General features: G+C 36.9%; 1 protein-coding gene across 2 annotated transcripts in view; it reads left to right on the top strand.

Moving 5' to 3' along the window:
• LOC125825308 (THO complex subunit 2) overlaps positions 1-24,964 on the top strand; it is a 51,883-nt gene that overhangs the window by 10,304 nt on the left and 16,615 nt on the right. The window contains exons 4-21 of one of the 2 annotated variants that reach the window (XM_049504650.1): positions 1,130-1,189; positions 1,296-1,358; positions 1,694-1,774; positions 6,389-6,460; positions 6,535-6,582; positions 6,728-6,796; positions 6,892-7,025; positions 8,037-8,112; positions 8,227-8,420; positions 10,450-10,530; positions 14,257-14,464; positions 14,600-14,842; positions 14,922-15,002; positions 15,087-15,206; positions 15,304-15,363; positions 16,021-16,148; positions 22,230-22,326; positions 22,418-22,546. In XM_049504650.1, the coding sequence (XP_049360607.1) occupies positions 1,130-1,189; positions 1,296-1,358; positions 1,694-1,774; positions 6,389-6,460; positions 6,535-6,582; positions 6,728-6,796; positions 6,892-7,025; positions 8,037-8,112; positions 8,227-8,420; positions 10,450-10,530; positions 14,257-14,464; positions 14,600-14,842; positions 14,922-15,002; positions 15,087-15,206; positions 15,304-15,363; positions 16,021-16,148; positions 22,230-22,326; positions 22,418-22,546 (1,944 nt within the window). Of the gene's footprint in view, positions 1-1,129; positions 1,190-1,295; positions 1,359-1,693; positions 1,775-5,444; positions 5,506-6,388; positions 6,461-6,534; positions 6,583-6,727; positions 6,797-6,891; positions 7,026-8,036; positions 8,113-8,226; positions 8,421-10,449; positions 10,531-14,256; positions 14,465-14,599; positions 14,843-14,921; positions 15,003-15,086; positions 15,207-15,303; positions 15,364-16,020; positions 16,149-22,229; positions 22,327-22,417; positions 22,547-24,964 lie in introns of those variants that run through there. The other variant, XM_049504652.1, reaches the window with a different exon arrangement.

Genomic DNA, 24,964 nt, shown 5'->3' with positions numbered 1-24,964 from the left:
TGTTACTCATATGATTAAAACCGGATTGTTGAAATGGAGAATTGCTACCGGGTGTTAAGTGATATAAGATGCCCACCAAAGTGGAAGGTAAATACAATAAAACAACAACAAGACCGACAATGTTGTATGGATAAATTACTTGCTTTGGTGTAAACATTGGGTGTGGCAAGTACTTTCCGAAGATCAATTTTCCATAGAGCTTGTTAAGAACGTAGGACATCTACACCTTTTGGCTTCTCAGCTGAAGAACCACCTACAAATTCATATCTCTGTTATTTATACCCCTCTTAAAAGCATTGGCCGAGTTTCCTAATTTGACTTCCCAAAATTCATTTTTAAACACAATGTGCGATCACGTTATAGGTTTTGACAATCACGAGTTGGTAACTGTAGCTGATTGTCTTGGTCAATCTTCAGACAGGTGATAGAATGTCTCTCTGGCAATCTCAAATTTCAGCTCACAGTTTTGCCATACTTCAGATGCGCGATCACATATGTCTACCCAAGGTTGCAAACTTCAGAAATGGAGCTTACTGTTTCCAACTATTAGCCTTGCGGCGATCGTGCGGAAAGAAAGAAAGAGAGAGAGAGAGAGAGAGAGAGAGAGAGAGAGAGAGAGGGAGAGAGGGGGAGAGAGAGAGAGAGAGAGAGGGAGAGAGGGGGAGAGAGAGAGAGAGAGAGAGAGAGAGAGAGAGAGAGAGAGAGAGAGAGAAAGAGATCTGGTCTCAGCTTGTTTTGACTTTAATCAACCCTTTTAACAAATAGTTACTACAAATACCTGGATTAAAACTTTAGTCATCTATTTTACTTCATAACTTTGCTCTTAACAGTAAAACTCATGGATTTAGGCATTGATAAGTTTACACAAAATCATTGTTACCTTTCTTAAAAAAGATCAGTTGATCTGAAATATATTATATACTTATCAAGGCGTAGTAGTAGTTGCTATTTCTGTATCTTTCTTTCTGTTTTCCTTTTCTTCTGTCAATTCTCTGCCTGTCAACACCTTAACAATCAAAGCAAGAAAAAAAATCTCAGCTTGTTCCGCAGAAATTAATTCAGAGTAGAAAGCCTTTTTGAAGTATAATGTATTTTGTCTTTACATAGTTTTGGTTTGTCTTCTTTATAGGCAAAATGGCTTGTGGAATCTGCTTTGGTTCCTTTGAGATTTTTTCAGGAGCGATGTGAGGTACCTTTTTACTTGTTTCTAACTTAATATATGTTTCTACCATTTTGCTCTTGTTAAATACTAGCTTGAAAAATGAAAGCTTATGAATGCCTTTTCATGTGAAAAGGAAGAGTTTTTGTGGGAGTCTGAGATGATCAAGATAAAGGCTGCAGATTTGAAGTCGAAAGAGGTATAGTTTTTTCTCCCCCAAAGTAAGGAAAGAGGTGCTGCTTAAAATATATTTTAGGGTTATTGTTCTTGCTCGGTGTCATCCCTGCCGGCTAAATTGTAGTACATCTTGTACTGAGTGTGCTTTCAGTTGGTGATTATTGTTTGCTTAAAAATGACTCGGAAGGTTGGCGATATTTCCCTGGCTAATATGAATTAATATGTTAATGGATCCATCTGTCCTTTTCTTCATTGCTTTTGTTGGTTTTTATTCAATAGACTCCCAACATATTGCTTGCAAATTGTGTATGAAGATAGTTCCCTTTAAGTGTGATATCCTTCTGTAATGGATTTCAGGTCAGGGTAAACACTCGTCTTCTTTATCAGCAAACAAAGTTTAACCTTCTTCGCGAAGAAAGTGAAGGTTATGCAAAGCTGGTAACTGTTTCCTCTTTGTCTTTCTCTCTCTCTCTCTCTGTCCGACTTTCTTTCTAGTCTCTGTGCATCTCCTCTGTTTGCTAGTAACTGCTCTGGATGCTCTTTCTCTATTTCTTTGGGTGATTTTATAGCAATCAAATCTAATTTTGCATATGAAGGAGGCAATAAGGAAAAAAGAGCTTAGGTTCTCACTTTGTGCTGGTAACAGTAGCTTAAACAATACCAACTGCTAGTTCATAACTTCCATACCCCTTTGGGAGGTAAGCAAGAGCTAGTTTATTTCTGAGCATGGATAAATGACCATTCCAGGCTGCCGTATGCTTAAGATGAAGCTCTCCTGTGGACTATCTCTTTTGACTTTGTTGCTTAGGAGATATTGATGAATTGTTCTTTTATACACCCATGTGCAGTTTTGAGTTTTTTACTCCGAAAAATGTTGTAATGAACTTGTTTTTTGACTTACTATTTTGATTTTTGATATATCTCAAGAAGTTTTGATCTTGGACTTCCAATCCTGATTCACATTATATTGTTCAGTGTGTTCTGCCCTAATGGAAGTGCACCAATGTTAGGACCATATTTGTTTGTTACAGTTACTGAAGAATGACCAATTGTTATGGTCCAGGTTAATATTTCCCTAAAAGTTATATGGTTGAGCAGGTTGTTCGTCTTGGGGGGCTGGTGTGAGGGTGTGTGTGGGTGGAAGATACTATGCTTTAAGGCCTCGTTTGTTTTCATTTGAATATTAAGATGTTTGAATCTGAATGCACATTTGAATATTAAGATGCCGTGTCTAGATCTGAACACAAAATAATTAAGACGATTTTTGTTTTTAAATATGTGAATGAGTATATTTACATGAAATGATATTAGACAATCCATATAAAATAAAAATAAAAATAAATATTAGAGAAAATTTTAATCTAAACAAAATCATAAAATTATTATTCGATAAAAAAATGTAAATGTGCTAATATTTTGTATTATCTAGACTACAATTAAAATTTATATCAATAATAACACATAATGTAGTCATAAATTTTTTAAGCTCAACATGATTTAGTCTTTAAAAGAAAGTTATCCAACCAAATAATAAATTTGAAGGTCAGTTTTAGAGACCACCCCTCAGGTCTTGCTTCATAACACTAACCTCCCTTGTGGTTTACAATATTACCATTACCTCCCTTATCTTGATTTCTCTGTAACATTCTATATTCTATTAACTTATTTACTATTGAGAAAATTGATTTTTGACTAATTTACCCTTAACAATATTCTCTGTTCTTTAATTAGTTTTAAACATCTCTTTTGAATAAATATCATTTTATTTTGTGTTCTCTTATTTGTTTTATACATTGAATGATTAAAACTACAAAAAGGTCGTTGAACCGTCACAGGTCAACCTTGTTGTCCATTTGGTGAAGAAGAGTCTATTATTATTATTGGCCCATCACAAACAAATACAAGTTCATGTATTCTTTATATCTTATATTTGAGGGAATCATCTCATTCTAGTAATAGGATGTTCTTTCTCAAAAAGTAATAGGATGTTGGAAGAAAGCAAATGGGTTTATGCTGAATGCTCAATTGAATTACAATCTTGAACAGTACTCCCCCGTTCATGTTTACTTGTCCATGTTTGACATAATGCATCCCTTAAGAAGCAATAAATAAAATGGTAATTTTACTATATCACTCTTAATTACTGTAAGTCATCTACATGTTGGGAAATGAAATGATCAGTACTTAATGATAGAGGTAAAATAGGTATAAAATGATAAATCATCTCTTGGAATTCCAAATTGGACAAGTAAAAGTTAAAATCTTTTTCTAGTATAGTAAACGAGAAAAAGTGAACGGAGGCAGTATGTGAAAATCCAAAATAAATTATCTATGAAAAAAAGAGAAAAAATGGATGTTGGCTATTTAACTGGAGTTCTTACTTTTGTCTTTCAATTTTAAGGAGAGAGCCTTTGTAAGTGAGGAAGGTAGGGAACATGCACTTGGTTAATTGGGAATCTCTCATTACCAGCAAAAAAGAAGGGCCATGGACCGTAGGAACTTAGAAGCACATAATCAAAGCTTACTCATAAAGTGGTTGTGGAGGTACAATTCTGAACTTGATGCCTTGTGGAGTTAAGTCATTGGTGAAAAATAGAACCAGACAGATCAGTAGAGTACGAGTCCAATCAACACCCCTCATGGACAGGGGTCTGGAAAGCTATCAGGCAACTATGCAATTCTTTTCAGATGAATACTAGTACAAGGGTGGGTAATGGGAGAAGGACTTCATTTTGGCATGATAAATGGGTAGGTCATGGGCCACTAAAAGATATGTTTCCTGAGTTCTTTTCTATTGCACCACTTCCTGACATCTAACTGAACAGTGCTTGGGGATTGAATGGATGGAATATCATCTTCAGGAGAGGGTTAAATGATTGGGAGCTGGGGAGAATCACTGATTTTTTATTTAGTTTAGAAGCTTTCAAAGGTCTCAAGGAGGAAGAAGACTCTTTATTGGAACAAAAACAAGAATGGGATTTATACTGTTAGATCAGATATCTTAACCTTTCACAGACAGGCCAATCCATTGTGAATTGGCCCTGGAAGTGCATTTGGAAGGCTAAAGTTCCTACTATGGCTGTATGATTTTCATGGTGGTTGCTATGGAAGCTTGCCTAACTCAAGAAAACTCAAGAACAAAGGGCTGTCAATTGTGTTCAAGGTGGGTTTTATGTGGGAAAGCTTTAGAATCCAATGGCCATCTGTTTATATTGTCCTTTCACTATGCCATTGTGGCTTATGTTCCTAAACTTGGCGGGGCGTAGATGGACTATATCTGTTAATTCTGCTGATCTGCTAGAACCTGGAACAACAAGGGGAACATAGTGAGACAGAAACAGAACTATGGTTGTATGATTTTCATGGTGGTTGCTATAGAAGCTTGCCTAACTCAAGAAAACTCAAGAACAAAGGGCTGTCAATTGTGTTCAAGGTGTGTTTTATGTGGGAAAGCTTTAGAATCCAATGGCCATCTGTTTATACTGTCCTTTCACTATGCAGTTGTGGCTTATGTTCCTAAACTTGGTGGGGGCGTAAATGGACTATATCTGTTAATTCTGCTGATCTGCTAGAACCTGGAATAACAAGGGGAACATAGTGAGACAGAAACAGTTGTGGAGTGGTCCCTGCTTGCATATGGTGGTCAATATGGACAGAGAGGAACTCAAAAGAATTTTTTAAGACATGCAATTGACTGTAAGAAGTTAAGACGAATTGTATCCTTTTGTTTTATGTTGATGTAAATTAAGCCATGTAGAGAGTATAAATTCTCTGGTAGATATGTTAACTAGTCTGTAGACAGATCACTTTTGATCTATTCTGTTGCTGTAAATATGGTATAACACTTCCTTTTGAGTGTTCTTAAATATACGGTTACCATTCTTGAAAACAGAAAAGGCGTGAAATTTTCTGTCGAAGAGAAAAAAAGAGAAGTGTGAACTTTTCGGGAAATAAAAGTAGCGTTTCTAAATAAGTTTGAATTGTGATTTATTTAGGTCCATTCAGACCCACTAAACAACAACAACATACCTAGTGTAATCCCACAAGTGGTGTCTGAGGAGGGTGGTGTGTAGGCAACCTTACCCCTACCTTTTGAAGCTAGAGAGGTTTCCGATGGATCCTCGGCTCAAGTAAAGCATATGGCTTTATATAAAAGTCAGTATGAAAAGGTAATACAATAGTAATTAGTAAAACAGTGAGATAAAAAATAATGGAGAAAAGAACAATAGCAACAACATATAGTATGATAACCGAAGCAAAGCAAACAACATGTAATAATAAAATCGAAGAACAAGATAGGAGCATGATTTTAATAATAGTGACGAGGGAATCTAGACAATGATCAACTACCTACTAACCTTCTAACCTTCTACTGTAATCCTCGACCTCCATATCCTCCTATCTAGGGTCATGTTCTCTGTAAGCTGCAGATGCGCCATGTCCTGTATACTCACCTTTGTCCGATACTTCTTCAGCATACCTCTACTTCTCCTCAAACCCGTCATAGACAACCTCCCACACCTCCTCTATGCGGCATCTGTGCATCTCCTCCTAGTCATTTCAGTCTCGCCTCCCTCATTTAGAGACTTTAAAATGCAAAAAACAAATGCACTGAATGGGCCGAGATCTGAAGCAATTTGATTCAGACCCCATTAAGTGCAAATAAATGACATGTAGTGTGGGAGGTGACTGGAGGACTTTTGCCTGTCCATTGAAAATTGGTTGCCCTTAAACACTGATTGTTACAGATACAAGGGAGTGTCTGGTGCAAACTTTCATCCTTTCCCTTTCGTTAGTCAATGGATTTAAGTAAGGGAAGAAAGACCAAACCCACACTTCTCCTTCCAAGCAAAGGGATTATCCCATTCCTTTCTTGCTTTGTACAAAACAAAGTTCTGTGCGTGTGTTCTCTAAAACAAGGCAATTTTTAGTAGTTCATGCTTGCTTTTGGTGATGTTTTCTTTTGGTGATGTTTTCCTCTTGTCCTCCATTTCTTTGTAGCTCACTTTTGTTTTCTCTTTTATTTTGACCCTCCATTGACTGTAATTGTAGGTCACTCTCCTTTGTCAAATTCCAGAGGGTTCTAGCCAAAATTCTTCAGCTGCTACAGTTGGCATAATCAAGGTTTTATTTCAACTAAGCACTCTGGTAGCTGAAATCTTATTTTTATGTGTTTCTAATTCTTGGACCATATGCAGTCGTTGATTGGGCATTTTGATCTGGATCCAAACCGAGTCTTTGATATTGTACGTTTTTTATCCATAGAGATATCGTGCATTATCCATAGCGATATCGTGCATTTCCACTCCGCTTTATGCATTTTTTTGATTTCCATTCCTTTTAAACTTTTGAAAGTTCAGTGTTCACTTGTCTTTGGCTGTGATTTTACAGGTTTTGGAATGTTTTGAACGTCAGCCTAGTAATAGTATATTTTTGGACTTGATTCCCATATTTCCCAAGGTATAATTGTGGTTGTCTTGTTGTTTTCTCGTTTTGTGGAGCTCTCCCAGTCTTGAAAGTGCATTTGTTTTTCATTTTCTCTCCATTATTTTCAGTCCCATGCCTCCCAGATTCTGGGGTTTAAGTTTCAATACTACCAACGCCTGGAAGTTAATGATCCTGTTCCAAGTGAACTTTATCAGCTGACGGCCTTGCTGGTGAAAAGAGACTTCATTGATGTTGACAGCATGTGAGTATATCTGTATACTTGGTTACCTCATCCCACCTTTTCCTCCTCCCCTTGACAATTTCTTTAAAGTATTTGAGTGCCAAAAAGGATACTTAACTTTTGTAGTGAACATTAGGCTTTAAATAAGCTCTGAGTAGCTGTTGTGCATGAAAGAGTGCATGAACATCCACCTTTCTTGCTAGCAAGTATTATGTCTTTCTTCGTGCTTGAGTGGTTTTTTTTCTCTTTATTTTGCTCTTGCAAAAATGGATTTTGTTATTTATTATCTATTTCACAAACCATAGATGGTAATTAAACTGTGTTTCATCAGACACCTTCTTTATGTATAAATATAATTTGGATGACATGCACATATTGAGAAATTTACCTCGTCAAAAGAATGTAGAAAAAGTTGTGTATCTTATCAAAAACTAAGAGTTTGACTCGGTGATTTTGGTTATTATCTCATGCACATTGACATTACTAAGAGTATAGGATACAGATGCCTTTTGATGCTGGCGACTAATGTGAATTATGATAGGGGAACAAAAGGGATAATCAAAGGCACTGTTATTTGTTGGACCAATTAAAAGTATTTTAAGGAGTTATGAGCATCTCCTGTGGTTTTTTCGTGGCTTCTTTTGTGTACAACATACTGCCTGTAAAAGGATGATATGAATGTCATCATCTAAAAGGTCGTTTGATAATACTGATAAAAATGATGTTTCCCTGAGATTGGTGTCAAAGGGCACTAGGTAGGCAACCGAAGGCAGAGAATTGTAAGCTTGATAAAATGAATACAGGGAAAAAATATGCTACTTATGTGTCTTCTCTTTTTGAGATAATAAGTAGGATCTTTACATCCTCTTGTTATAGATATAAGAAGTTGCTTATTCTAAGCCAAAGCATCTACTGATTAATTTGAGTTGCAAAAGGCCCAAAGCATAATTGGGCTTTCTAGTTTCCTTTTGGTAGGTAACCTGGGCTATTTAATTCAACTTATTGCTACTGACGACCTGGTTTTTGTTTCAGTTATGCACATTTACTTCCCAAGGAGGAGGATGCTTTTGACCATTACAATGCATTTTCAGCTAAGAGACTTGATGAGGTTCCAACATTTTCTAGTGTGAATACTTCTGTTCAATGCGGGTATTTTAGCTTGAAATTCTGCGTGCTTGTTTGGTTAGGGGGTTATTTTAGCTTTCCTCTTGTATTCATGTAGGCCAACAAAATAGGGAGAATAAATCTTGCTGCTACTGGGAAGGATCTCATGGATGAAGAGAAACAAGGAGATGTGACAGTGGATCTGTATGCTGCATTGGACATGGAAACAGAGGCAGTTGCTGAGCGTTCCTCGGAGCTAGAAAATAGTCAACCCCTGGGCTTGCTTATGGGATTTCTTGAAGTGGATGACTGGTAAGTTTGATTTCGAAGTTCCATGATTATGAGCTAACCTTTGCATTTGCCAGTGTGCGTGTTCTGGTCATCTGTTCACCTTTACTTTGCTCCGATTGATTTTATGTATGTAATAGTTGACTATCTTTTCTCTGGGTTTTGTATTTTGACTATAGCTTTTGGGTCTCTCTTTTTCTTCTAGAAATTAAATATCAGTTCTTTTGTCTAGTGAGATAGCAGCTTACTTTTGTCTTTGTGCCAGACATTAGGCATATAATATCCATTCTTTTCCTTCTCAAAAAAAAAATATCCATTCTTTTATCTGCCTGTCCCGAGGATCTATTGGAAACAACCTCTCTACCCCACTAAGTTAGGGGTAAGGTTTTGCGTACATCCTACCATCCTCAAACCCCACTAGTGGGTTTAGACTGGGTATGTTTTTGTTTTTATCTGCATGTTAATCCTTATTCCTTGTTGGTAGATATTGATCCTCTGATGGGACATATGCTAATGTTTTCTTGGTTTATAGCCCGTGTTATCAAAGGCGTGCTTAAGCCCTGAAGCGAGGCTCAAAATGTGTTGAGCACTTTGCCTCGCTTTATGTGCACTTCAGTGTCGTCATCAAGGTTCTAAGGCAAACGTTTCCTTGCCAATGGGCCTCTTATGAAGAAGTGAAACTAAATAATTGATATTTCACTTGATCATATTCTTTTTTCAATTTCTTTTGTCATATATTTGTCATTCATGTTTATAATTATTAGTCTTGGACTAAACATATATATTTGTTTTCTTTTCTCCCTTTGCGCCTTTTTTCATTAAAGCCCACACTTTTTTGCGCTTAAAGCCCCCACAGACCTTAGAGCTTTTTTGCGCTTTTCGCCTTTGATAACACTGTTTATACCTCATACTTCTGTGTTTATTTAATTTCAATCCTTTCAAATGTAATTGTATTTTCAATGTGCCTTTTTTTTTTTTTAAAGAATGTAGTCAGTGTGCCTTTGTTCTATATGTGTGAATAGAACTTACCTTCGGTCTTTGTTTCTTCACCATCTTTTTATCTGGTGAGAGCCTCGAGACTTCTTTCAATGAACACGAGGACACACTTTTTGTTATTAATTTATTTCCAGGAGCAGAGTAGATAGGATGGTGCATTTCACTGGCTTGTGACAGTTTATGGACGAATGGTTTGTTACATGTGTATATGCTTTGTGCTTAGACTGCAGAGATATCTTTTCATTCTATCTCTTGCTATTGTTTTTTAATTTAATTTTGGTAATCACAAATGTCTATATCTCAAATGTCAAGAATACTCATTTGCTAGATTTTTATTAGTGAATTTGTTTTATAAGATGCTAATCAGAATGACTAATCAACTAATGATGGCCAACTTCATCTTTTTTTGTTTTGAAACTGGTAAGGTTAAATGGCCAACTTCATCTTACTTATAAGAACTCGTAGAATATGTATTTTACTTTTTGTCTGAGAGTGCTGTTTTAATGACCGACATGTATGCTAGCTAAATAAGTTTTATTGGCCTCTTATCCCATTCTTTGGAGGTACTGTACATTGTTTCAACGTTTTACTTTATCTCAGTTCTAATTTAGTGGATTATTTGCAGTGCGGTCTAGCTAGCAGCCTAAAACTCTGAAGTGTTTTTCACATACTTGTTAGGCCTTAATCAGTGTTTTCCTAATTTATCTTTGTATAATTGCAAAGTATTTTTACTCGTGATTTGTTTCATAAACTCACTTTGTTTTTGCTTTCAACAAGTGGAATACATTCTTTGGAGTATTCTCTGTTGGAAGAATCCATTTTAAAGTAGGGTTATATACTTTGATTTTTGTCAGTGTTGTCTTTCTCTATGCTGTTTCCCTAGATATCCCTTTTTTCTTGTTCAGCAGGTAAAAAATTTCTGTCATCCTATGTAGGTAGAGTCATTTGAGTTCCATGTTTGTTGACTCGTTTGTGGTATTTTGATCTTTCGCTCTTTTGTCTTCTTTTATAATTTAAACATATGGATACCTTTACATATAACATTTATAACTTCCAGGTATCATGCTCATGTGTTGTTTGGCCGTCTCTCACATCTCAATCCAGCAGAGCATGTACAAATATGTGATGGATTATTCAGGTAAATCAAAATCTATCATAATAATTAGACTGTTGTAATTTTGTGTGCAAAGGTGGACGTGTAATTGATACTGTCATTTCTCTTTGTTAGGACTTCGGAGTATAGTAAATTATAGTGTGTATCAATTATGATCAGTCAGATTTAGCTAAGATTGATTCTTTCCAATAATTATGTTCTTATCTATGATTTTCTTTCCCATTTTAGACTTTGTCACAATGAGATTATCCTTCGCAAAAATGTCAAATATGGGATTATGTGTTTTTGTTTCTTCTTCAAATGCTATATGAAAAATGAGATTACTGTTGCAACATTGGATATTATTCGAACTCCAATATTTAAAACCCAATAGCTTGAGGGAATAATCAAAGTTGAGTGTTCTCCTCCTCGTTTCATTTTTACTTGGTATAATTGCCCTTTTGTTAAAATTCATACCATGCAATCCCTAGCAATGTGAAGGAGGAAGAGAGATAGTCAACATGCATTTTTCATTGACCAAAGTTGCTGGCCGAGTCACCTTTAGTGTCTACTTACACAAGGCGCGCAACCTTCTTCGGAAGAAAACCCAGCTAGACTTATTGACAAAAGACATGCACATGTGGGGATCGTGATACATTCCTTTGACATTCTCTTAAGTGATTCTTCTCCCAGTGCTGTTCATCTTTTCCATCCAACTAGATCGCCACCATTGTATTTCGGTCACCAGAACCCTAGTTTGAGAGGGTTAATCTATTTCCCAGCGAGATTTTAAGTTTTCTTGGTATTCTCACTTTATTTTCGAGCACCTGGGATCAATATAGATCTCGTGTCTTCCACGTTAGAAAACTGGATGATGTCATTTATACAAACACGTAACAAAATTCCAACACAAGCTTCAACAACCCTTGGAGGCCAGAAGTTACAAACCTTGGTAATTATCATGGAGGCCGTTGCCAATATATCATGACTTTGTCTTCCTTGCTTTTGTGTAGTATTTGCTGAAATTGTTACAGATGCATCTTCCTTCCTTGGCTTAGCTTGTTTTTCTCTCTTTTTCCATGTATTCATCTTCACGCAAAGATTATTAGAGAAGTGTGAGAATAGGATATTATTTTTCATGTTTGTGTTTTAAAATATATTTTATATGTTGAAATTACATGAATACTTTATGTCCATCAAAGCTTTGGCTAGATTTGGTAATTCCAGTGAACTCCAAATTAAAGAAGGCATGGTTGGTAGGGGTCAAAATTCCCTGTTGAGGTATGAGAGCTTGAATAAAGCTTTAGGTCCACAGTTTATGGTAAATACATGCAGTAAGGAGGTGACAGGGGGAGGTGGGTAACTCTCAGCTACAGTTGCCATTGTTTCGAGGAATGTTCAATTCTGTCTGTGAACATTGGAGAAAATTTAGGGTGATTGAGGGAAGAGGAAGATATCCCTGAACCTTTAGTGACCATTGTAGGGGAAAGTTGTCTCAATGACCAGGGAGAAAATTCCTTAATTTTCATAAGTTCTTGGGAGTTCCATGAGATGGGAAAGATGGTATCATTATTTCTTTTGTTAGACATTGAACAAGAGACTAGTAGAACTGACAGGGAAGGTAGTGGTGTTATGTCAGGGTGGGGAGGGAGAATGGATGAGGCACAAAGAGATCTGTTATTATCATCCAATAAAGAGATCTTTTATTATCATCCAATGTCAGTTCGCTGACGAAAAGAAAGAATTGTACTAGGAAGCATAATGAATATGGGAGGAATATGAGCATTATAGCCTTAAATGCTGGGGGAAGATCTTTTATTATCATCCAGAACCAGTCTTGAATGCTTGATGGAACGATGTAGCATTTAATCCCAAAATACCGGTAACAGTTACTCTACCAAGATTTACAGACTCCAACTATCCTCACTCAAAGGCTGTGAGAGATGGCAAATGGCTTTTAAAAAGCAATAGAGAAACAAAGGTGTCAAGCACATTAGACAAGCAGAACCAAGAAGATGGATTGTTGAGTAGGTGTCTTGTAGGATATCTGGAAGAGGCCAAGAAAGGGAAACCTTCCTTGTATGAAATCAGAAGATGGTCGTCATCTGAATGGAAGAATGTTTTAGGAGTCAATATTTATGTGTTATACCGCAACACGTTCTTCTTTGAATTCCCAAACAGATTCATAGCTGAACAAATACTTTAAGGCCAGTGGAAATGGAAAAACCTAGGTCTCAGCCTAGAATGGTGGTGCCCGATTCTAGGTTGTGTACCAACCTCCATGGAAGTCAAAGAAACTTGGATCAAAGTTATAGGAGTTCCCCTACATGTTTGGTCGTATCAAGTTTTGGCACAAATTGGGTGTCTTTGTGGTGGATTCATGTTTTTGCAGAAATTGGGGAACTCTATGGTGGTTGACTGACTACTGAAGAGGAGACAGAGTTGAAGAACCATATGAAGTGGGCAAGGATCTTGATTGCAAACGATGGAAGAAACATGCCGAAAGAGGTGTCAATCTCGTGAGACGGAGTCAGGAACCACTTTTGGATATGGGTGAAAACAATGTGAGATACGATCTCTCGCTTGAAAAAGATTCGAGTTTCGTCGAAGAAGAGAAGTGCTAGGTCAATTCAGGTTGTGGTCTTGTATATCAGAGGGTAATACAAAGTAACCTCTGTGGTACAATACAAAAATTCCTTAATACTAGGGATCCTTGTACACAAACCCATTTGGGGAGAGAGTAGATGACAGTTTTGGTTGTGCCCACGTGACCTCTTTAATGAAGGACTCGGTATTGGGTCTAAGTAAAAGGCTAGAAAATATGAATGAAGAGCTAAGTGGGCCAGTGGACTACTCGTTAGCTGGACACACTCATTTAAATGATCTTGGGCCAAAGTGTTTTATGCCCAAAGCAGCAGCCTTTAAAACGGCTCCTTTAGTTGATGAGCCTTTCACAGAAAGAGTTAATTTAACTGTTGGAAATGTCACGAAGGAGAGTTTTTTCTCAAGTTTCAGTTATGGTGATGAAACAAGAGAGCTTATCATCAAAGGAAGCTCTGCAATACACATGCAGAAGGGGGAGGCGAACGTTATGGTGGGGGCGACCATAACGTTAGAGATTTCGAGCTCGGAGTTCGACATGGCTGACACAGGTGGAAACAAGGAGAACACAGTGGACCCCTCCCAAAGCCAATTAATTCCTTTGGAGGAACCAACACCAATTCAATATGATTCCAGTGAGTGTATCAAGGAAGTGGAGGCTGGTGCTACCTGGGCACAAGATAACATCATCAAATTGAGCAAGCAATTCGGGACTCTGTTTGATGGTTTGGAGAAGGATGCAGAAGTACTATTCCAGAAGCTTGATCAAAGGAGGGGAATACCAATGGTTTGCAACAACGACACTCAACTAGTCCCAAAGGAGTTACAAATTTTATATTTGATGTAAGGTATAAGGAAGGGGAACCAAGAGGTGAATTGAGGAAGGAGAGATGGCCACCAATTGGTGATCAATGAGAACCAAAATCTTTTCTTGGAATATTAGGGGATTAAATGAGGGTGATAAGAGGAAGTTGGTGAAGCAGTTAGTGCACCAATGGAGATAAAATATTATGTCCTAATCGATACCAAATTAGAAGGAGATGTTAAACGTCTATTAAGGGAGTTATGGGCTTCTCATTAAACATCAAAACAAATTGTCTTTTAGCTTTGCCATTTGTCCTTCCTATTAATCTTGCTTGCTGATACTTCTATTTTCATTCATGTGATCAGGCTCATTGAAAAATCGATATCAGGACCAAATGACCTTGTTTGCAAGATGCAACTTTTGGGTTCACTTTCTGGAGTTGTCACTGACAACTCTATGGAAGTGGCAAATTCATCAAGCAGTAGATCTTATATCAATCTTCGGAAAGAGTTTTTTGAGATGCTTTCTTCTGTGGGACCTCATCTTTATCGAGATATGTTATTGCTACAGAAGGTTTGGTTCCCCTGATTTGGTGATATTATGACTTCTTGTTTATGCTGGGACTTAATTTTGCTTATTTCCCAGGACTCTAATGTAAGTATTTCAAATATTTCCTAAGATTGGTATTTCTGATTCTGGGATAATCAGGTATGCAGAGTATTGAGGGGTTACTACATTTGTGCACATGAGCTTGTCACTAGTGGAGAGACATGCTTTATCTCCCAAACTGTTACCATTGGAGATCGAACTCCTCAAATGCACCTGAAGGATGCTACGTCAAGAATCGTAGAAGCATTAGGAGGATGTCTGCTTCCTTCCTTACAATTAATACCAGCAAATCCTGCAGTTGGACTAGAGATCTGGGAACTAATGAGTCTCCTTCCATATGAGGTTGGTTTAAGGTTTTAACCTTCATGTTACAGCCTTTGCTGCTATTTGGTGTAATCTGATCAGAAGTTAGTTGCTTTAGCTGCGTTATCGTTTGTACGGTGAATGGGAGAAGGATGATGAGCAATTTCCAATGCTTTTGGCTGCAAGGCAAACAGCAAAGGTGTTATTCTGCTGTCTAGAAATAGTGCATTTTATTTTTGTTGTCATGTCTCTTTGTTAAATGCTATGTTACTTTGTGTGACAGTTGGACACGAGGAGGATCCTGAAGCGCCTTGCAAAAGAAAATCTAAAGCAGCTTGGTCGAATGGTTGCCAAACTTGCTCATGCCAATCCAATGACAGTATTGCGAACAATTGTTCACCAGGTATCATTTAATTGGTGCCTATAGGCCTATGTTTTTCAAGTCCTGCAAGATTTAGGGTTGTGACTTTAGGGATTTAACATACAGTTCATCTGTGCAGATTGAGGCTTACAGGGATATGATTACACCTGTTGTAGACGCTTTTAAGTATCTGACTCAGGTCTAGTCATTGTTTCTTTTCCCATTTCTGCTCCTACTTTTCTCTTTATGTATCTCTTTCTCATGCATGCTTGGTCATTGCATGTTCCGAGGGTCTATCTGAAACAACCTCTCTACCTTCACAAGGTTGGGCAAGGCTGTGTACATACCACCCTTCCCAAACCCCACTTGTGGGATTACACTGGGTATATTGTTGTTGTTGCTGCTTGGTTATTGCATGTCTTCTGTCTGTTAAAAGATCTCAATTGTGGAAATATATCTTCTGATTCATCTAGCCAACTTTCAATCAAGAACCTTATCTGTTTTAAAATTTTCCTCCCTGAAGGGCACTAAGGTTGGTTTCATCTCAGGGATTCAGATTCCTTACAAACGTCCCCATATTGCTGCTGATTGTGCAGAAGTTACAGAATTTGTATACCATGGTCATGCATCTTGCCTTGCTAGCAGTTTGCTGAGGAACCATGTGCCAGTGTCTTACACTCCTATTATGGCTTGTCATAAGCTTCTCTGTATTCTTTTTTTAAATAACTAACATGACTTGTACACGAAAGATATACAGTAGTTTGTCGGATCGCATTTTGAGTTTATTTTATTTAAAATTGGATAATATTATGATTTATTTGTACTTTTATCTTATTGATTTTATTTTTTGAAGCAGCTGGAGTATGATATTTTGGAATATGTTGTTATTGAACGGTTGGCACAAAGTGGGAGAGAGAAGCTGAAAGATGACGGCCTTAATTTGTCTGATTGGCTTCAGTCTTTGGCATCATTTTGGGGTCACTTGTATGTGTTGTTTCTTCTTGCTATTCATTTTGGAGTCTTTTTTCAATGTTTAAAATATGTGAATTGTTCAAAGTTGAAGAGAGTTGTTGGAAATTTCTTCTAGTTTTGCCCCTCATTTACATTTTCTAGGTGATAATTTCAAGAGAGTTGATTACTCATATTTATGGTTTTACTTTGAATTATTTATATTCTAAATAAAATAGTTTGAGAATAACTAAAAGGGCAAAAGTGGAAAGTAGTGATCAATTTATGTCCTAAACTTTTTTTCTTAATGGGTGTGCATTGCCGCACAAATCCACTTAATATGGAATAGAGGGAGTGTCTCCCTAGTTTGAACATATTCTGTTGCATATGATAATACTGTTTTGTGTTGTACTTCTTCCTTAAGGAACGAGTATGTGACTTGGGATTTTTAGCTACTGCATACACTTGTGTCATTTATGTAGTTGAGGTCAGTGTTTCAAAAGGTAGGGGCATGAGGTGAGGCGTATGCCCCATGGAATCTTTAAAATTTTAATTTATAATGTAGTAAAATTGTATAATAACAGGAAAGATTATTATAAATACATTAATAGTTCAATTATTTTTAAAACATGATTAAAGAAACACATAAGAAACAAAACTTCTAAATTCTAATATGATTTTTCAAGTATAAATATTGCAATGATATAAAGGGTATTATGAGATGCAAATAAACTCTAACATGTTAACTTTTATATAATAAAAGAATTACAATTTTTAAAAATATGTTACAATCATACTATGCAATCTACCTCACTAAAAGAAAATAATCAATAAGCTTAATCAGTATTATATATAAAACATCACTTCTTCATGAATAAAAATAAAATTACAAGGTGAATTAACCGAGGAGTCTACAAGAATAGAAAGTGCCATTATCGACTTCTACCAAAAGGTGTATTCAGAGACCACTCATCAGAGACCTACCAACATGCTCAATAATTGTCCAACTCTTTTAGTGGAAGACAAGGTGAGATTGCAGGAAAACTTCACTGAGGAGGAAGACTTAAGGTGTCTGAAATTGTGTGCGGGAGATAAAGCTCCTGGTCCAGATGGTTTCTCCATGGGTTTCTTCATCAAGTGTTGGGAGATTGTGAAACAGGACATTGTGAATGCCGTTCATAACTTCCTTGAACAGGAAGTTTTTGAAAGAAGCTTCAATGCAACAGTCATTACTCTTATTCCTAGAAGAAAGGTGCTAAGGATTTAAGAGATTATATCCTGAGTATTCCTGTGTTTATAATACAAGTTACCATTTCTCAAAAAAAGAAGAAGAGATTATAGGCCTATTAGCTTGATAGGAAACATCTACAAATTATTCTCCAAAGTGTTGACAGAGAGGCTGAAAGGAGTGATCTCCAATCTGGTGGATGTTCAACAAATGACTTTCATCAAAGGAAGACAAATGATGGATGCAGTTTTAGTGGCAAATGAAGCAATAGACTCAACAGTGCAACAAAAGAAGCCTGGTATCCTATGCAAACTAGATATAGAAAAAGTATATGATCATGTAAACTTGGAGTACTTGCTATGTATGCTGAAGAAGTTGCGCTTTGGGCAAAAATGGATTTTGTATATCCACTGTTAGTTATTCTGTGTTGATTAATGGATCACCTGCATGCTTTTTCAAGGCTCAGAGGGGTCTTAGGCAAGGGATCCTCTTTCTCCTTTTTTGTTTATCATTGCCATGGAAGGACTGAACACTATGTTCAAAACAACTTTGTATGGATGGATAAAGGGTTTTGAGGTAGCTAGGGCAGGGAGTGATAGCCTAGAGGTGACTCATTTGCAATATGCTGATGACACCCACATATTTTTTTTTTTTTTTGAAAATGGTAATGGTGTATTCTTCAGCATTAAGGAGATGCTGGTGACCTACAAACATAGGGAACAAAAGAAGAGAAAAAAAAAAAAGAAAAAAAAAGAGAAAAAAAATAAAAATACTTACAAGGGTCCTAATAATCCTACAATCTGTTCTGTATCCTCTAAACCTTTCTCTTTACACCAAAAATAAAAGGATGCAATACAATCCCATCTAACCTTCTGAATGGAATTGGACCTATCTTCAAAATTTCTACTATTTCTTTCTTTCCATACTGTCCACCAAATGCAATGTGGAATTATCCTCCAGCATGCCTTTTGACTCTTGCTCCCCCCTCTTCTTATCCAACAACTCAACAAATCTGCAGTATGCTCGGGCATGGTCCAGTTTGTTTTTGTGATACTAAGCAAGATGGCCCAAATTTGTGTTGTAAAGTTGCAATGCAAGAATAGATGCTGGTTGGTCTCTGCTGCGTTCCCGCATAATGAACACCAAGATAGTATAATCTTTCCTTTTCTCCTCAGCACTTCATGTGTCAGGCAAGCCCTTCTAGCAACCAACCATGTAAACCATTTTATCTTAGTTGGTGCTAAGGTTCTCCATACCTTTTGCGTTAGTGTGGACCTTCCATTTTGTATGCTCTGCTAACCGTGAAAGCCCCATCTTTACTATGTTTCCATCTCAAAGAATCAGGAGCATTGGTGATGCCAGGGAATTTTTCTAACAGCTCTAGCAATTTGGCCACTCTCTCCACTTCCCAGTCATTCAAAAACCTTTTGAAGATTAGATCCCACCCTTGTGCTGTCCAACATTCATTGATATTTGCATCAGGATTACTACATAGTAAGAACAGATCTGGAAAGGATTCTTTTAGAGGAATCTGTTTGTTCCACGCATCTGTCCAAAGCTTAGTTCTCCTGCCATCTCCCACTTCAATGTACGTATTAGCTTCAAGTTTTTGCCGTAAGTTTCTGATCGTATTCCAGACCCCCACCCCATAGGCATCAACACTAACATTACTGCACCAAGGATTGTATTCACCATACTTGGATCTGATGATGTCCTTCCATAAAGCTTGCCCCTCTTCATTATACCTCCATAACCACTTCATCAAAAGACTATTGTTTTGTTTCCTTAGATCTCTAATACCCATACCTCCTTTGTCTTTGCTTATTAAGGTTATCTCCCATTTGACTAGGTTATAACCTTTAATTTCTTTGCATCCATGCCAAAGGATGTCCCTCCTTAATTTGTCCAGCTTCTTCAGAACTTTGGGGGGTAATGGAAATAGTGACATGACATAAGTAGGAAGGGAGTCTAGCACTGAATTGATGAGACTGTGTTTGCCTCCCATAGACAAATATTGAGCCTTCCATCTTGCTAATCTCCTTTCTGTTTTCTCCACAATGCCATCCCAAATTTGTATGCTCTTGTGTTCATTTCCCAAAGGCATACCTAAGTAAACTGTTGGCATATTCTCCACTTTGCACCCCAAAATATCTGCCAGATTCAAAATGTTTGTCACCTCCTTGATTGGAAATAAATTGCTTTTCCCCCAATTCACTTTCAAACCCAAGGAAACTTCAAAAAACAGTAAGATTGTTTTTATGAATCTTATTTGGTCCTCCCAAGGTTCATAAAAAATGATAGCGTCATCTGCATATAGCAAATGACGAATTTCTTTAACTTGTCCACTGCTACCCTGTATCTGAAAACCTTTGATCCATCTGTTTTGTATTGCTATTCTCATCAAGCTATCAAAACCTTCCATTGCCAAGATAAATAGAAAGGGGGATAAGGGGTCACCTTGTCTAAGTCCCCTTTCTGAAGGGAAGAAGCCCACTGGTTCACCATTCACCAGAACAGAAAAATGGACAGTGCTGATGCAAAAATGAATCCAACCCAACCACTTTTCTCCAAAGCCCATTTGTCTGAGGGTGTTCAGCAAGAACTTCCAATTTACATGATCATATGCCTTTTCAATGTCCAATTTGCACATTACACCAGGCTCAACACCTTTCAATCTCTTGAATCCACACATTACTAGCTATAAGTGCAGCATCCATTATCGGTCTCCCTTTAATGAAGGCCATCTGATGCTTGTTGACCAACTTATCCACCACCTTTTTCAGTCTCTCAGCTAGTATCTTTGCTAACACTTTGTATATGCCTGAGATTAGACTTATAGGTCTGAAGTCCTTCAATTCAGAAGCACCTACTTTCTTGGGGATGAGAGACACAAAAGTTGCATTGAAACTTCTCTCAGTCCTCTGATTATTATAGAACTCGTGTTTCATACCTTTGATGTCTTCTTTCATTACCTCCCAGAATATAAGATAGAAGGACATAGGAAAACCATTGGGCCCAGGAGCTTTCTCCATCACACAAAGTTTAATGCATTCTAGAATCTTCTCCTCAATTTGTTTATGTAACTTTTCCTTTTCATCCTCATTAATACAAGTAATCCCCTGCAATTGTAATTCTGGCCTCCAAACTTCTGTCTCCTTGTACAAATTTTCGTAGTAACTCTTGATGGCCTCCTTGATATCAGTAGGATCAGTGACATTGCTTCCCTCCACCTTTAAAGATTCTATGGTGTTGTATCTTTTGCGAGATTTAGCTATTCTATGAAAAAACTGTGTTCTTATCCCCCTGCTTCAACCATTGTATTCTAGATCTTTGTCTCCACCTTATCTCTTCATTTTTGGCAACTTCTTCAAAAGACATTGCCAAATTTGTTTTTTGCGTTAATTCATCATCTGTAAGTGGTCTTTGCTCCTGAAGGATCTCCCATTTGGTCAAGGATTTCTTCCTTTTGTTGTTTCCAGTTGCTCCTATTATTCTTGCTCCATTCCTTCAATTTCCTTTTTAGGAGTTTCAGCTTTTCAGCTAAGACAAAACCTGCTGTACCAGTAACTACAAATGATGACCACCAGAAACTCACTTTCTCCTTGAAGCCTTCATCCCCCATCCACCAGTTTTCAAATTTGAAGTATGACTTCTTGAAGTTCATATCTCCACAAGTCAGTAGAACTGGGTTATGATCAGATACCAACTTTGGAAGAGTTGATTGTCTAATGAGGGTGAAGAGTTCCTCCCATTGAGCAGAATACATTATTCTGTCAATCCTTGATGCAGTTGTATGGTTCTCTCCTCTTCTCCAAGTGAAAGACCCTCCAAATAAAAGGAGGGTCTATAAGCTCCACCTCCTCAATACAATCAGAGAATTCTGACATAGACCCATTGATAGATGAACAGTTTGTTCTTTCTGATGGATATCTGATGACATTAAAATCACCACACACTACCCACGGCCCTCACAAAGATTTCTCATGGCTCCCAATTCACACCAGAGATCCATTCTTTCCATTCTTTTGCACTTCGCATAGACAGCCGTCAGGTACCATGTTAAATTCTGGTTCTGACCTGTTAATTTGCAAGAAATGCATTGCTCACCACTCTCTACTAACTCCCCTTCCCAGACCCTTTTGTCCCATAGTATTAGTATCCCTCCACTGCTTCCAAATGCAACTCCCCCACCCATCTATTGTTCCAAATAGTATGCAACAGATTACTTACGTTACCCGTCAGTTTAACTAGATTTCTAACTAATCCCCTTTTATTTTCGTCATTTAGACCCCTTACATTCCATGAAACTAATTTCACCCTCATTGTTCCACAATAGTTAGGCTTCTCCCTCTGATTCTTGGCTCACCATCCTTGAAATTCATTGAAAATTAAATTCCTTAATTCCTTTGGGACACTGTTGTTGTTACTGCTTGATGAGCTATCCTTTGATTTCTGATTCTCCCTTGGCTTGTTTTGCTCTAATTTCATGATTAAGGAATAAAATTCTTTTTCATACCCTTTGGTAGAGACTCCAAAAAAACGACTAAGTTTGAGTAGATTGAGTTGAAACCTTAGCGTTGCTTGTGATTCAATACAGTCCTTTACGATGCTGTCAACCATTGCTAATGGTTTAGAATCGTGCCTTAAATTGTGCTATAATATTTCTTGATGATTCTTTTGTAATTGCTATATTTAGAAATACTATATTCATAGCAATTTATAGTTCAGCAATACAGATTTTTCATTTGACTTATTTAACAGTAATGTATTAAATCACCCTGTTGATTGAGAAGAAGTTGTTTTCAACAAGAGTTAATGATGTCAACCTAATGCCACGTTACGTTCTTGCGTAGCTTGAGTCTTAGTATAATCATTGGTAAATTCTCCAGGTGTAAAAAATATCCGTCAATGGAATTGAGGGGCCTTTTTCAGTATCTTGTCAATCAGTTGAAGAAAGGAAATGGTATTGAGCTTGTTTTCATGCAGGTATGGATTTTATTATTATCATTTGTGACATGCGATTTGTTTTTTCAGACTGAAAACTCGCCTCTTTTGGAATTTTGTTGATAATGTGCAGGAGCTCATTCAGCAAATGGCTAATGTACAGTATACAGAGAATATGACAGAGGAACAATTGGATGCCATGGCTGGAAGTGACACTCTACGCTACCAGGCTACCTCATTTGGTATAACACGGAACAATAAGGTGCATTAGAAACTCATTTTAGTTGCAGAAGTTTTCAGATATTTTTTATCCTGGTGTTGGAGCATGATATTTTCAAATAAATGTCTTCAAAAGAAGTGGGTTAGAAGAGTTTTCATTACCATTTTATTTCGATTTTGCATATGCAAGTGCTAGTAGCTTTGAAATCTTTCTACATTGGAGTGAACATATGATGATCTTATTGATTTTGATCATTCATTGTGCAATTTAAATATTTTGAAACGTGAAAGCTCCATCTTCCGATTTGTTCCCCACCTTTTGTTTGCGATGCAAGATAAGAAGGGAGAAATGAGAGAAAATAGGGAGGTATTGGAGAATTCAAGAGAAGATAGATAAATAAAAGAGAGAAAGAGGAATAGCAACATATCAAGAGGGAATCCCACATGTGGAGTCTGGGGAGAGTGGCGTGTAACCTTACTCTTGCCTTAGGAGGTAGATAGGTTGTTTCCGATAGACCCTCGTCTCAAGGAAAATCACATCAGAAAAGAAATAGCAGGAGTGAAAAAATCATGGTAAAATACGATAGAATGCATCTCAAAACATTATGAAAAAAGGAACATTAACTACAACAAAATAGTATGATAATCAAAGTGCAAGAGATAACAGATAGTAGCAGAAATCAAAGGACAAGAAACTACAAGGAAAATACTACGACTACCAGCATGTAAGAATAAGCAAGATTACTCTCCACTAGCTATTAACCTTTTACCTTAATATGTGGCCTCCACAACCTCCTATTTAATATCATGTCCTTGGTATGCTGCAAGTGCATCATGTCCTGTTTAATCACCTCTCCTCAATACTTCTTCTACCTACCTCTACATCTCTTGAAATCATCCATAAATGACCTTTCACACTTCGCATCGGGGCATTTGTGCATTTTAGTATTAAACATCAAATCAACTTATATCAGTCAACATCATCTGCGCATCGTAATATTAAATGTTAAATCAATTTATATCACTCAGAAGAAAAAGGGGTGTCAATATCAAATTAATTTCATATTATCTAAGGGTGTGTTTGGTATGGAGGAAAATGTTTTTCAACTCTCCCATGTTGGGTTGGCCAAAATATTTTCAAAAATATTTTCCCTAGGACAAGTTTCTTTAAAATGAGGAAAATGACTTCCTTAAAGTAGGTGAGGAAAACTAGTTCCATAAGTGACATTTCAAGTTCATTGTGTCCTCTTCACCATCCAACACTCCCAACCCCCACTTCTTGACAATCCCACCCCCCGTCACCCTCGAACCCCCACTCCCCACCTCATCCCACCTCCATAGTGTTTTGTTAGATTACATGTAAATGCTCTTGAGATAATATTATATTTTTTTGGTTTACTTACTAAACACTAAAAAATAAGTAAGAAACCCACATATTTTTCAAGAGAACATTTTCCTTCACACCAAACCACACCCTAAGAGCTTTTTTGGATTGACTTTTGGCTTTTGACTTACAAGCAAGTTAGGATCTAACTTATGGCTTTAGACTTATTTTTCTCATTTTCGCTTAAAACCAAATGCTTATAAGCACTTCTTTAATTTGCCCACACTCCAAAAGTGCTTAAAAGCTATTTTGGCTTAAAAACACTTAATATAAGCCTATCCAAACAGGCTCTAAGAGGGTGTTTGAATTGACTGCACAAATTTTGGATTTTATAGGCACTTTGTAATCTATTGGCCTGTTTTGTTTTTTCTCTTGTTGGAAACCAATTTTTGGAGGTCTCCAGCATATCCTTAATGCTAATGAATACAACATTACCTTTATCAAAAAAAAAAAGTAGTTTTTGTCTTTTAAGCTTTTTTTGGTGAGTGTTTGAGAAAGACAAAAAGTACTTTTATGCACCTGCAGTTGGGTCAAAAACGTACAAAAATAAGCTAAAAGCCAAAATTTGGATATGATCAACTTATGACTTAGCTTATAAACTACTTAAAAAAAGTCAATCCAAACACCCCCAAGTATGATCCAAAATATTGTAGTGTCTTTTTTTTTTATAAAGGACTAGCTTCTTTGCAATTTGAACTCCTGAAACAAACTATATGCGTAACTAGAATGTACATACTGCCTCAATTCTTATCTCTACTTAAGGAAAAGCTAGATAAATTTTGCGTCTAATACCCTCTGTCATGTTTTGTTCGACACACTTTCCCTTTTAGTCTAACTCTATCCAATAAAAATCACACCTTCCTCTATTTAAAACTTAGTTGAAGTTCGCCTCCCAATTTTACCATTAGGAGTCTTTTGGTACCAACAAGTTATATCCGAATTATAATATGAGGTTTAAAAAATGATGTGATTATTTAATAGATATAGTTTTATTGGTAGATGCTTGGTTGATGGACTAAAAATGGAATATACAGGGTATAGTACAAAACATGTGTCTGGCTTTACACAACATAAATT

This window comes from Solanum verrucosum, unplaced genomic scaffold (assembly GCF_900185275.1).
Source record: "Solanum verrucosum unplaced genomic scaffold, falcon-dt-bn FXZP01000051.1, whole genome shotgun sequence".
In the NCBI taxonomy this organism is placed as follows: domain Eukaryota; kingdom Viridiplantae; phylum Streptophyta; class Magnoliopsida; order Solanales; family Solanaceae; genus Solanum; species Solanum verrucosum.
Note: the sequence above shows the minus strand (reverse complement) of the source record. Positions and strands in the feature narration are given on the sequence as shown.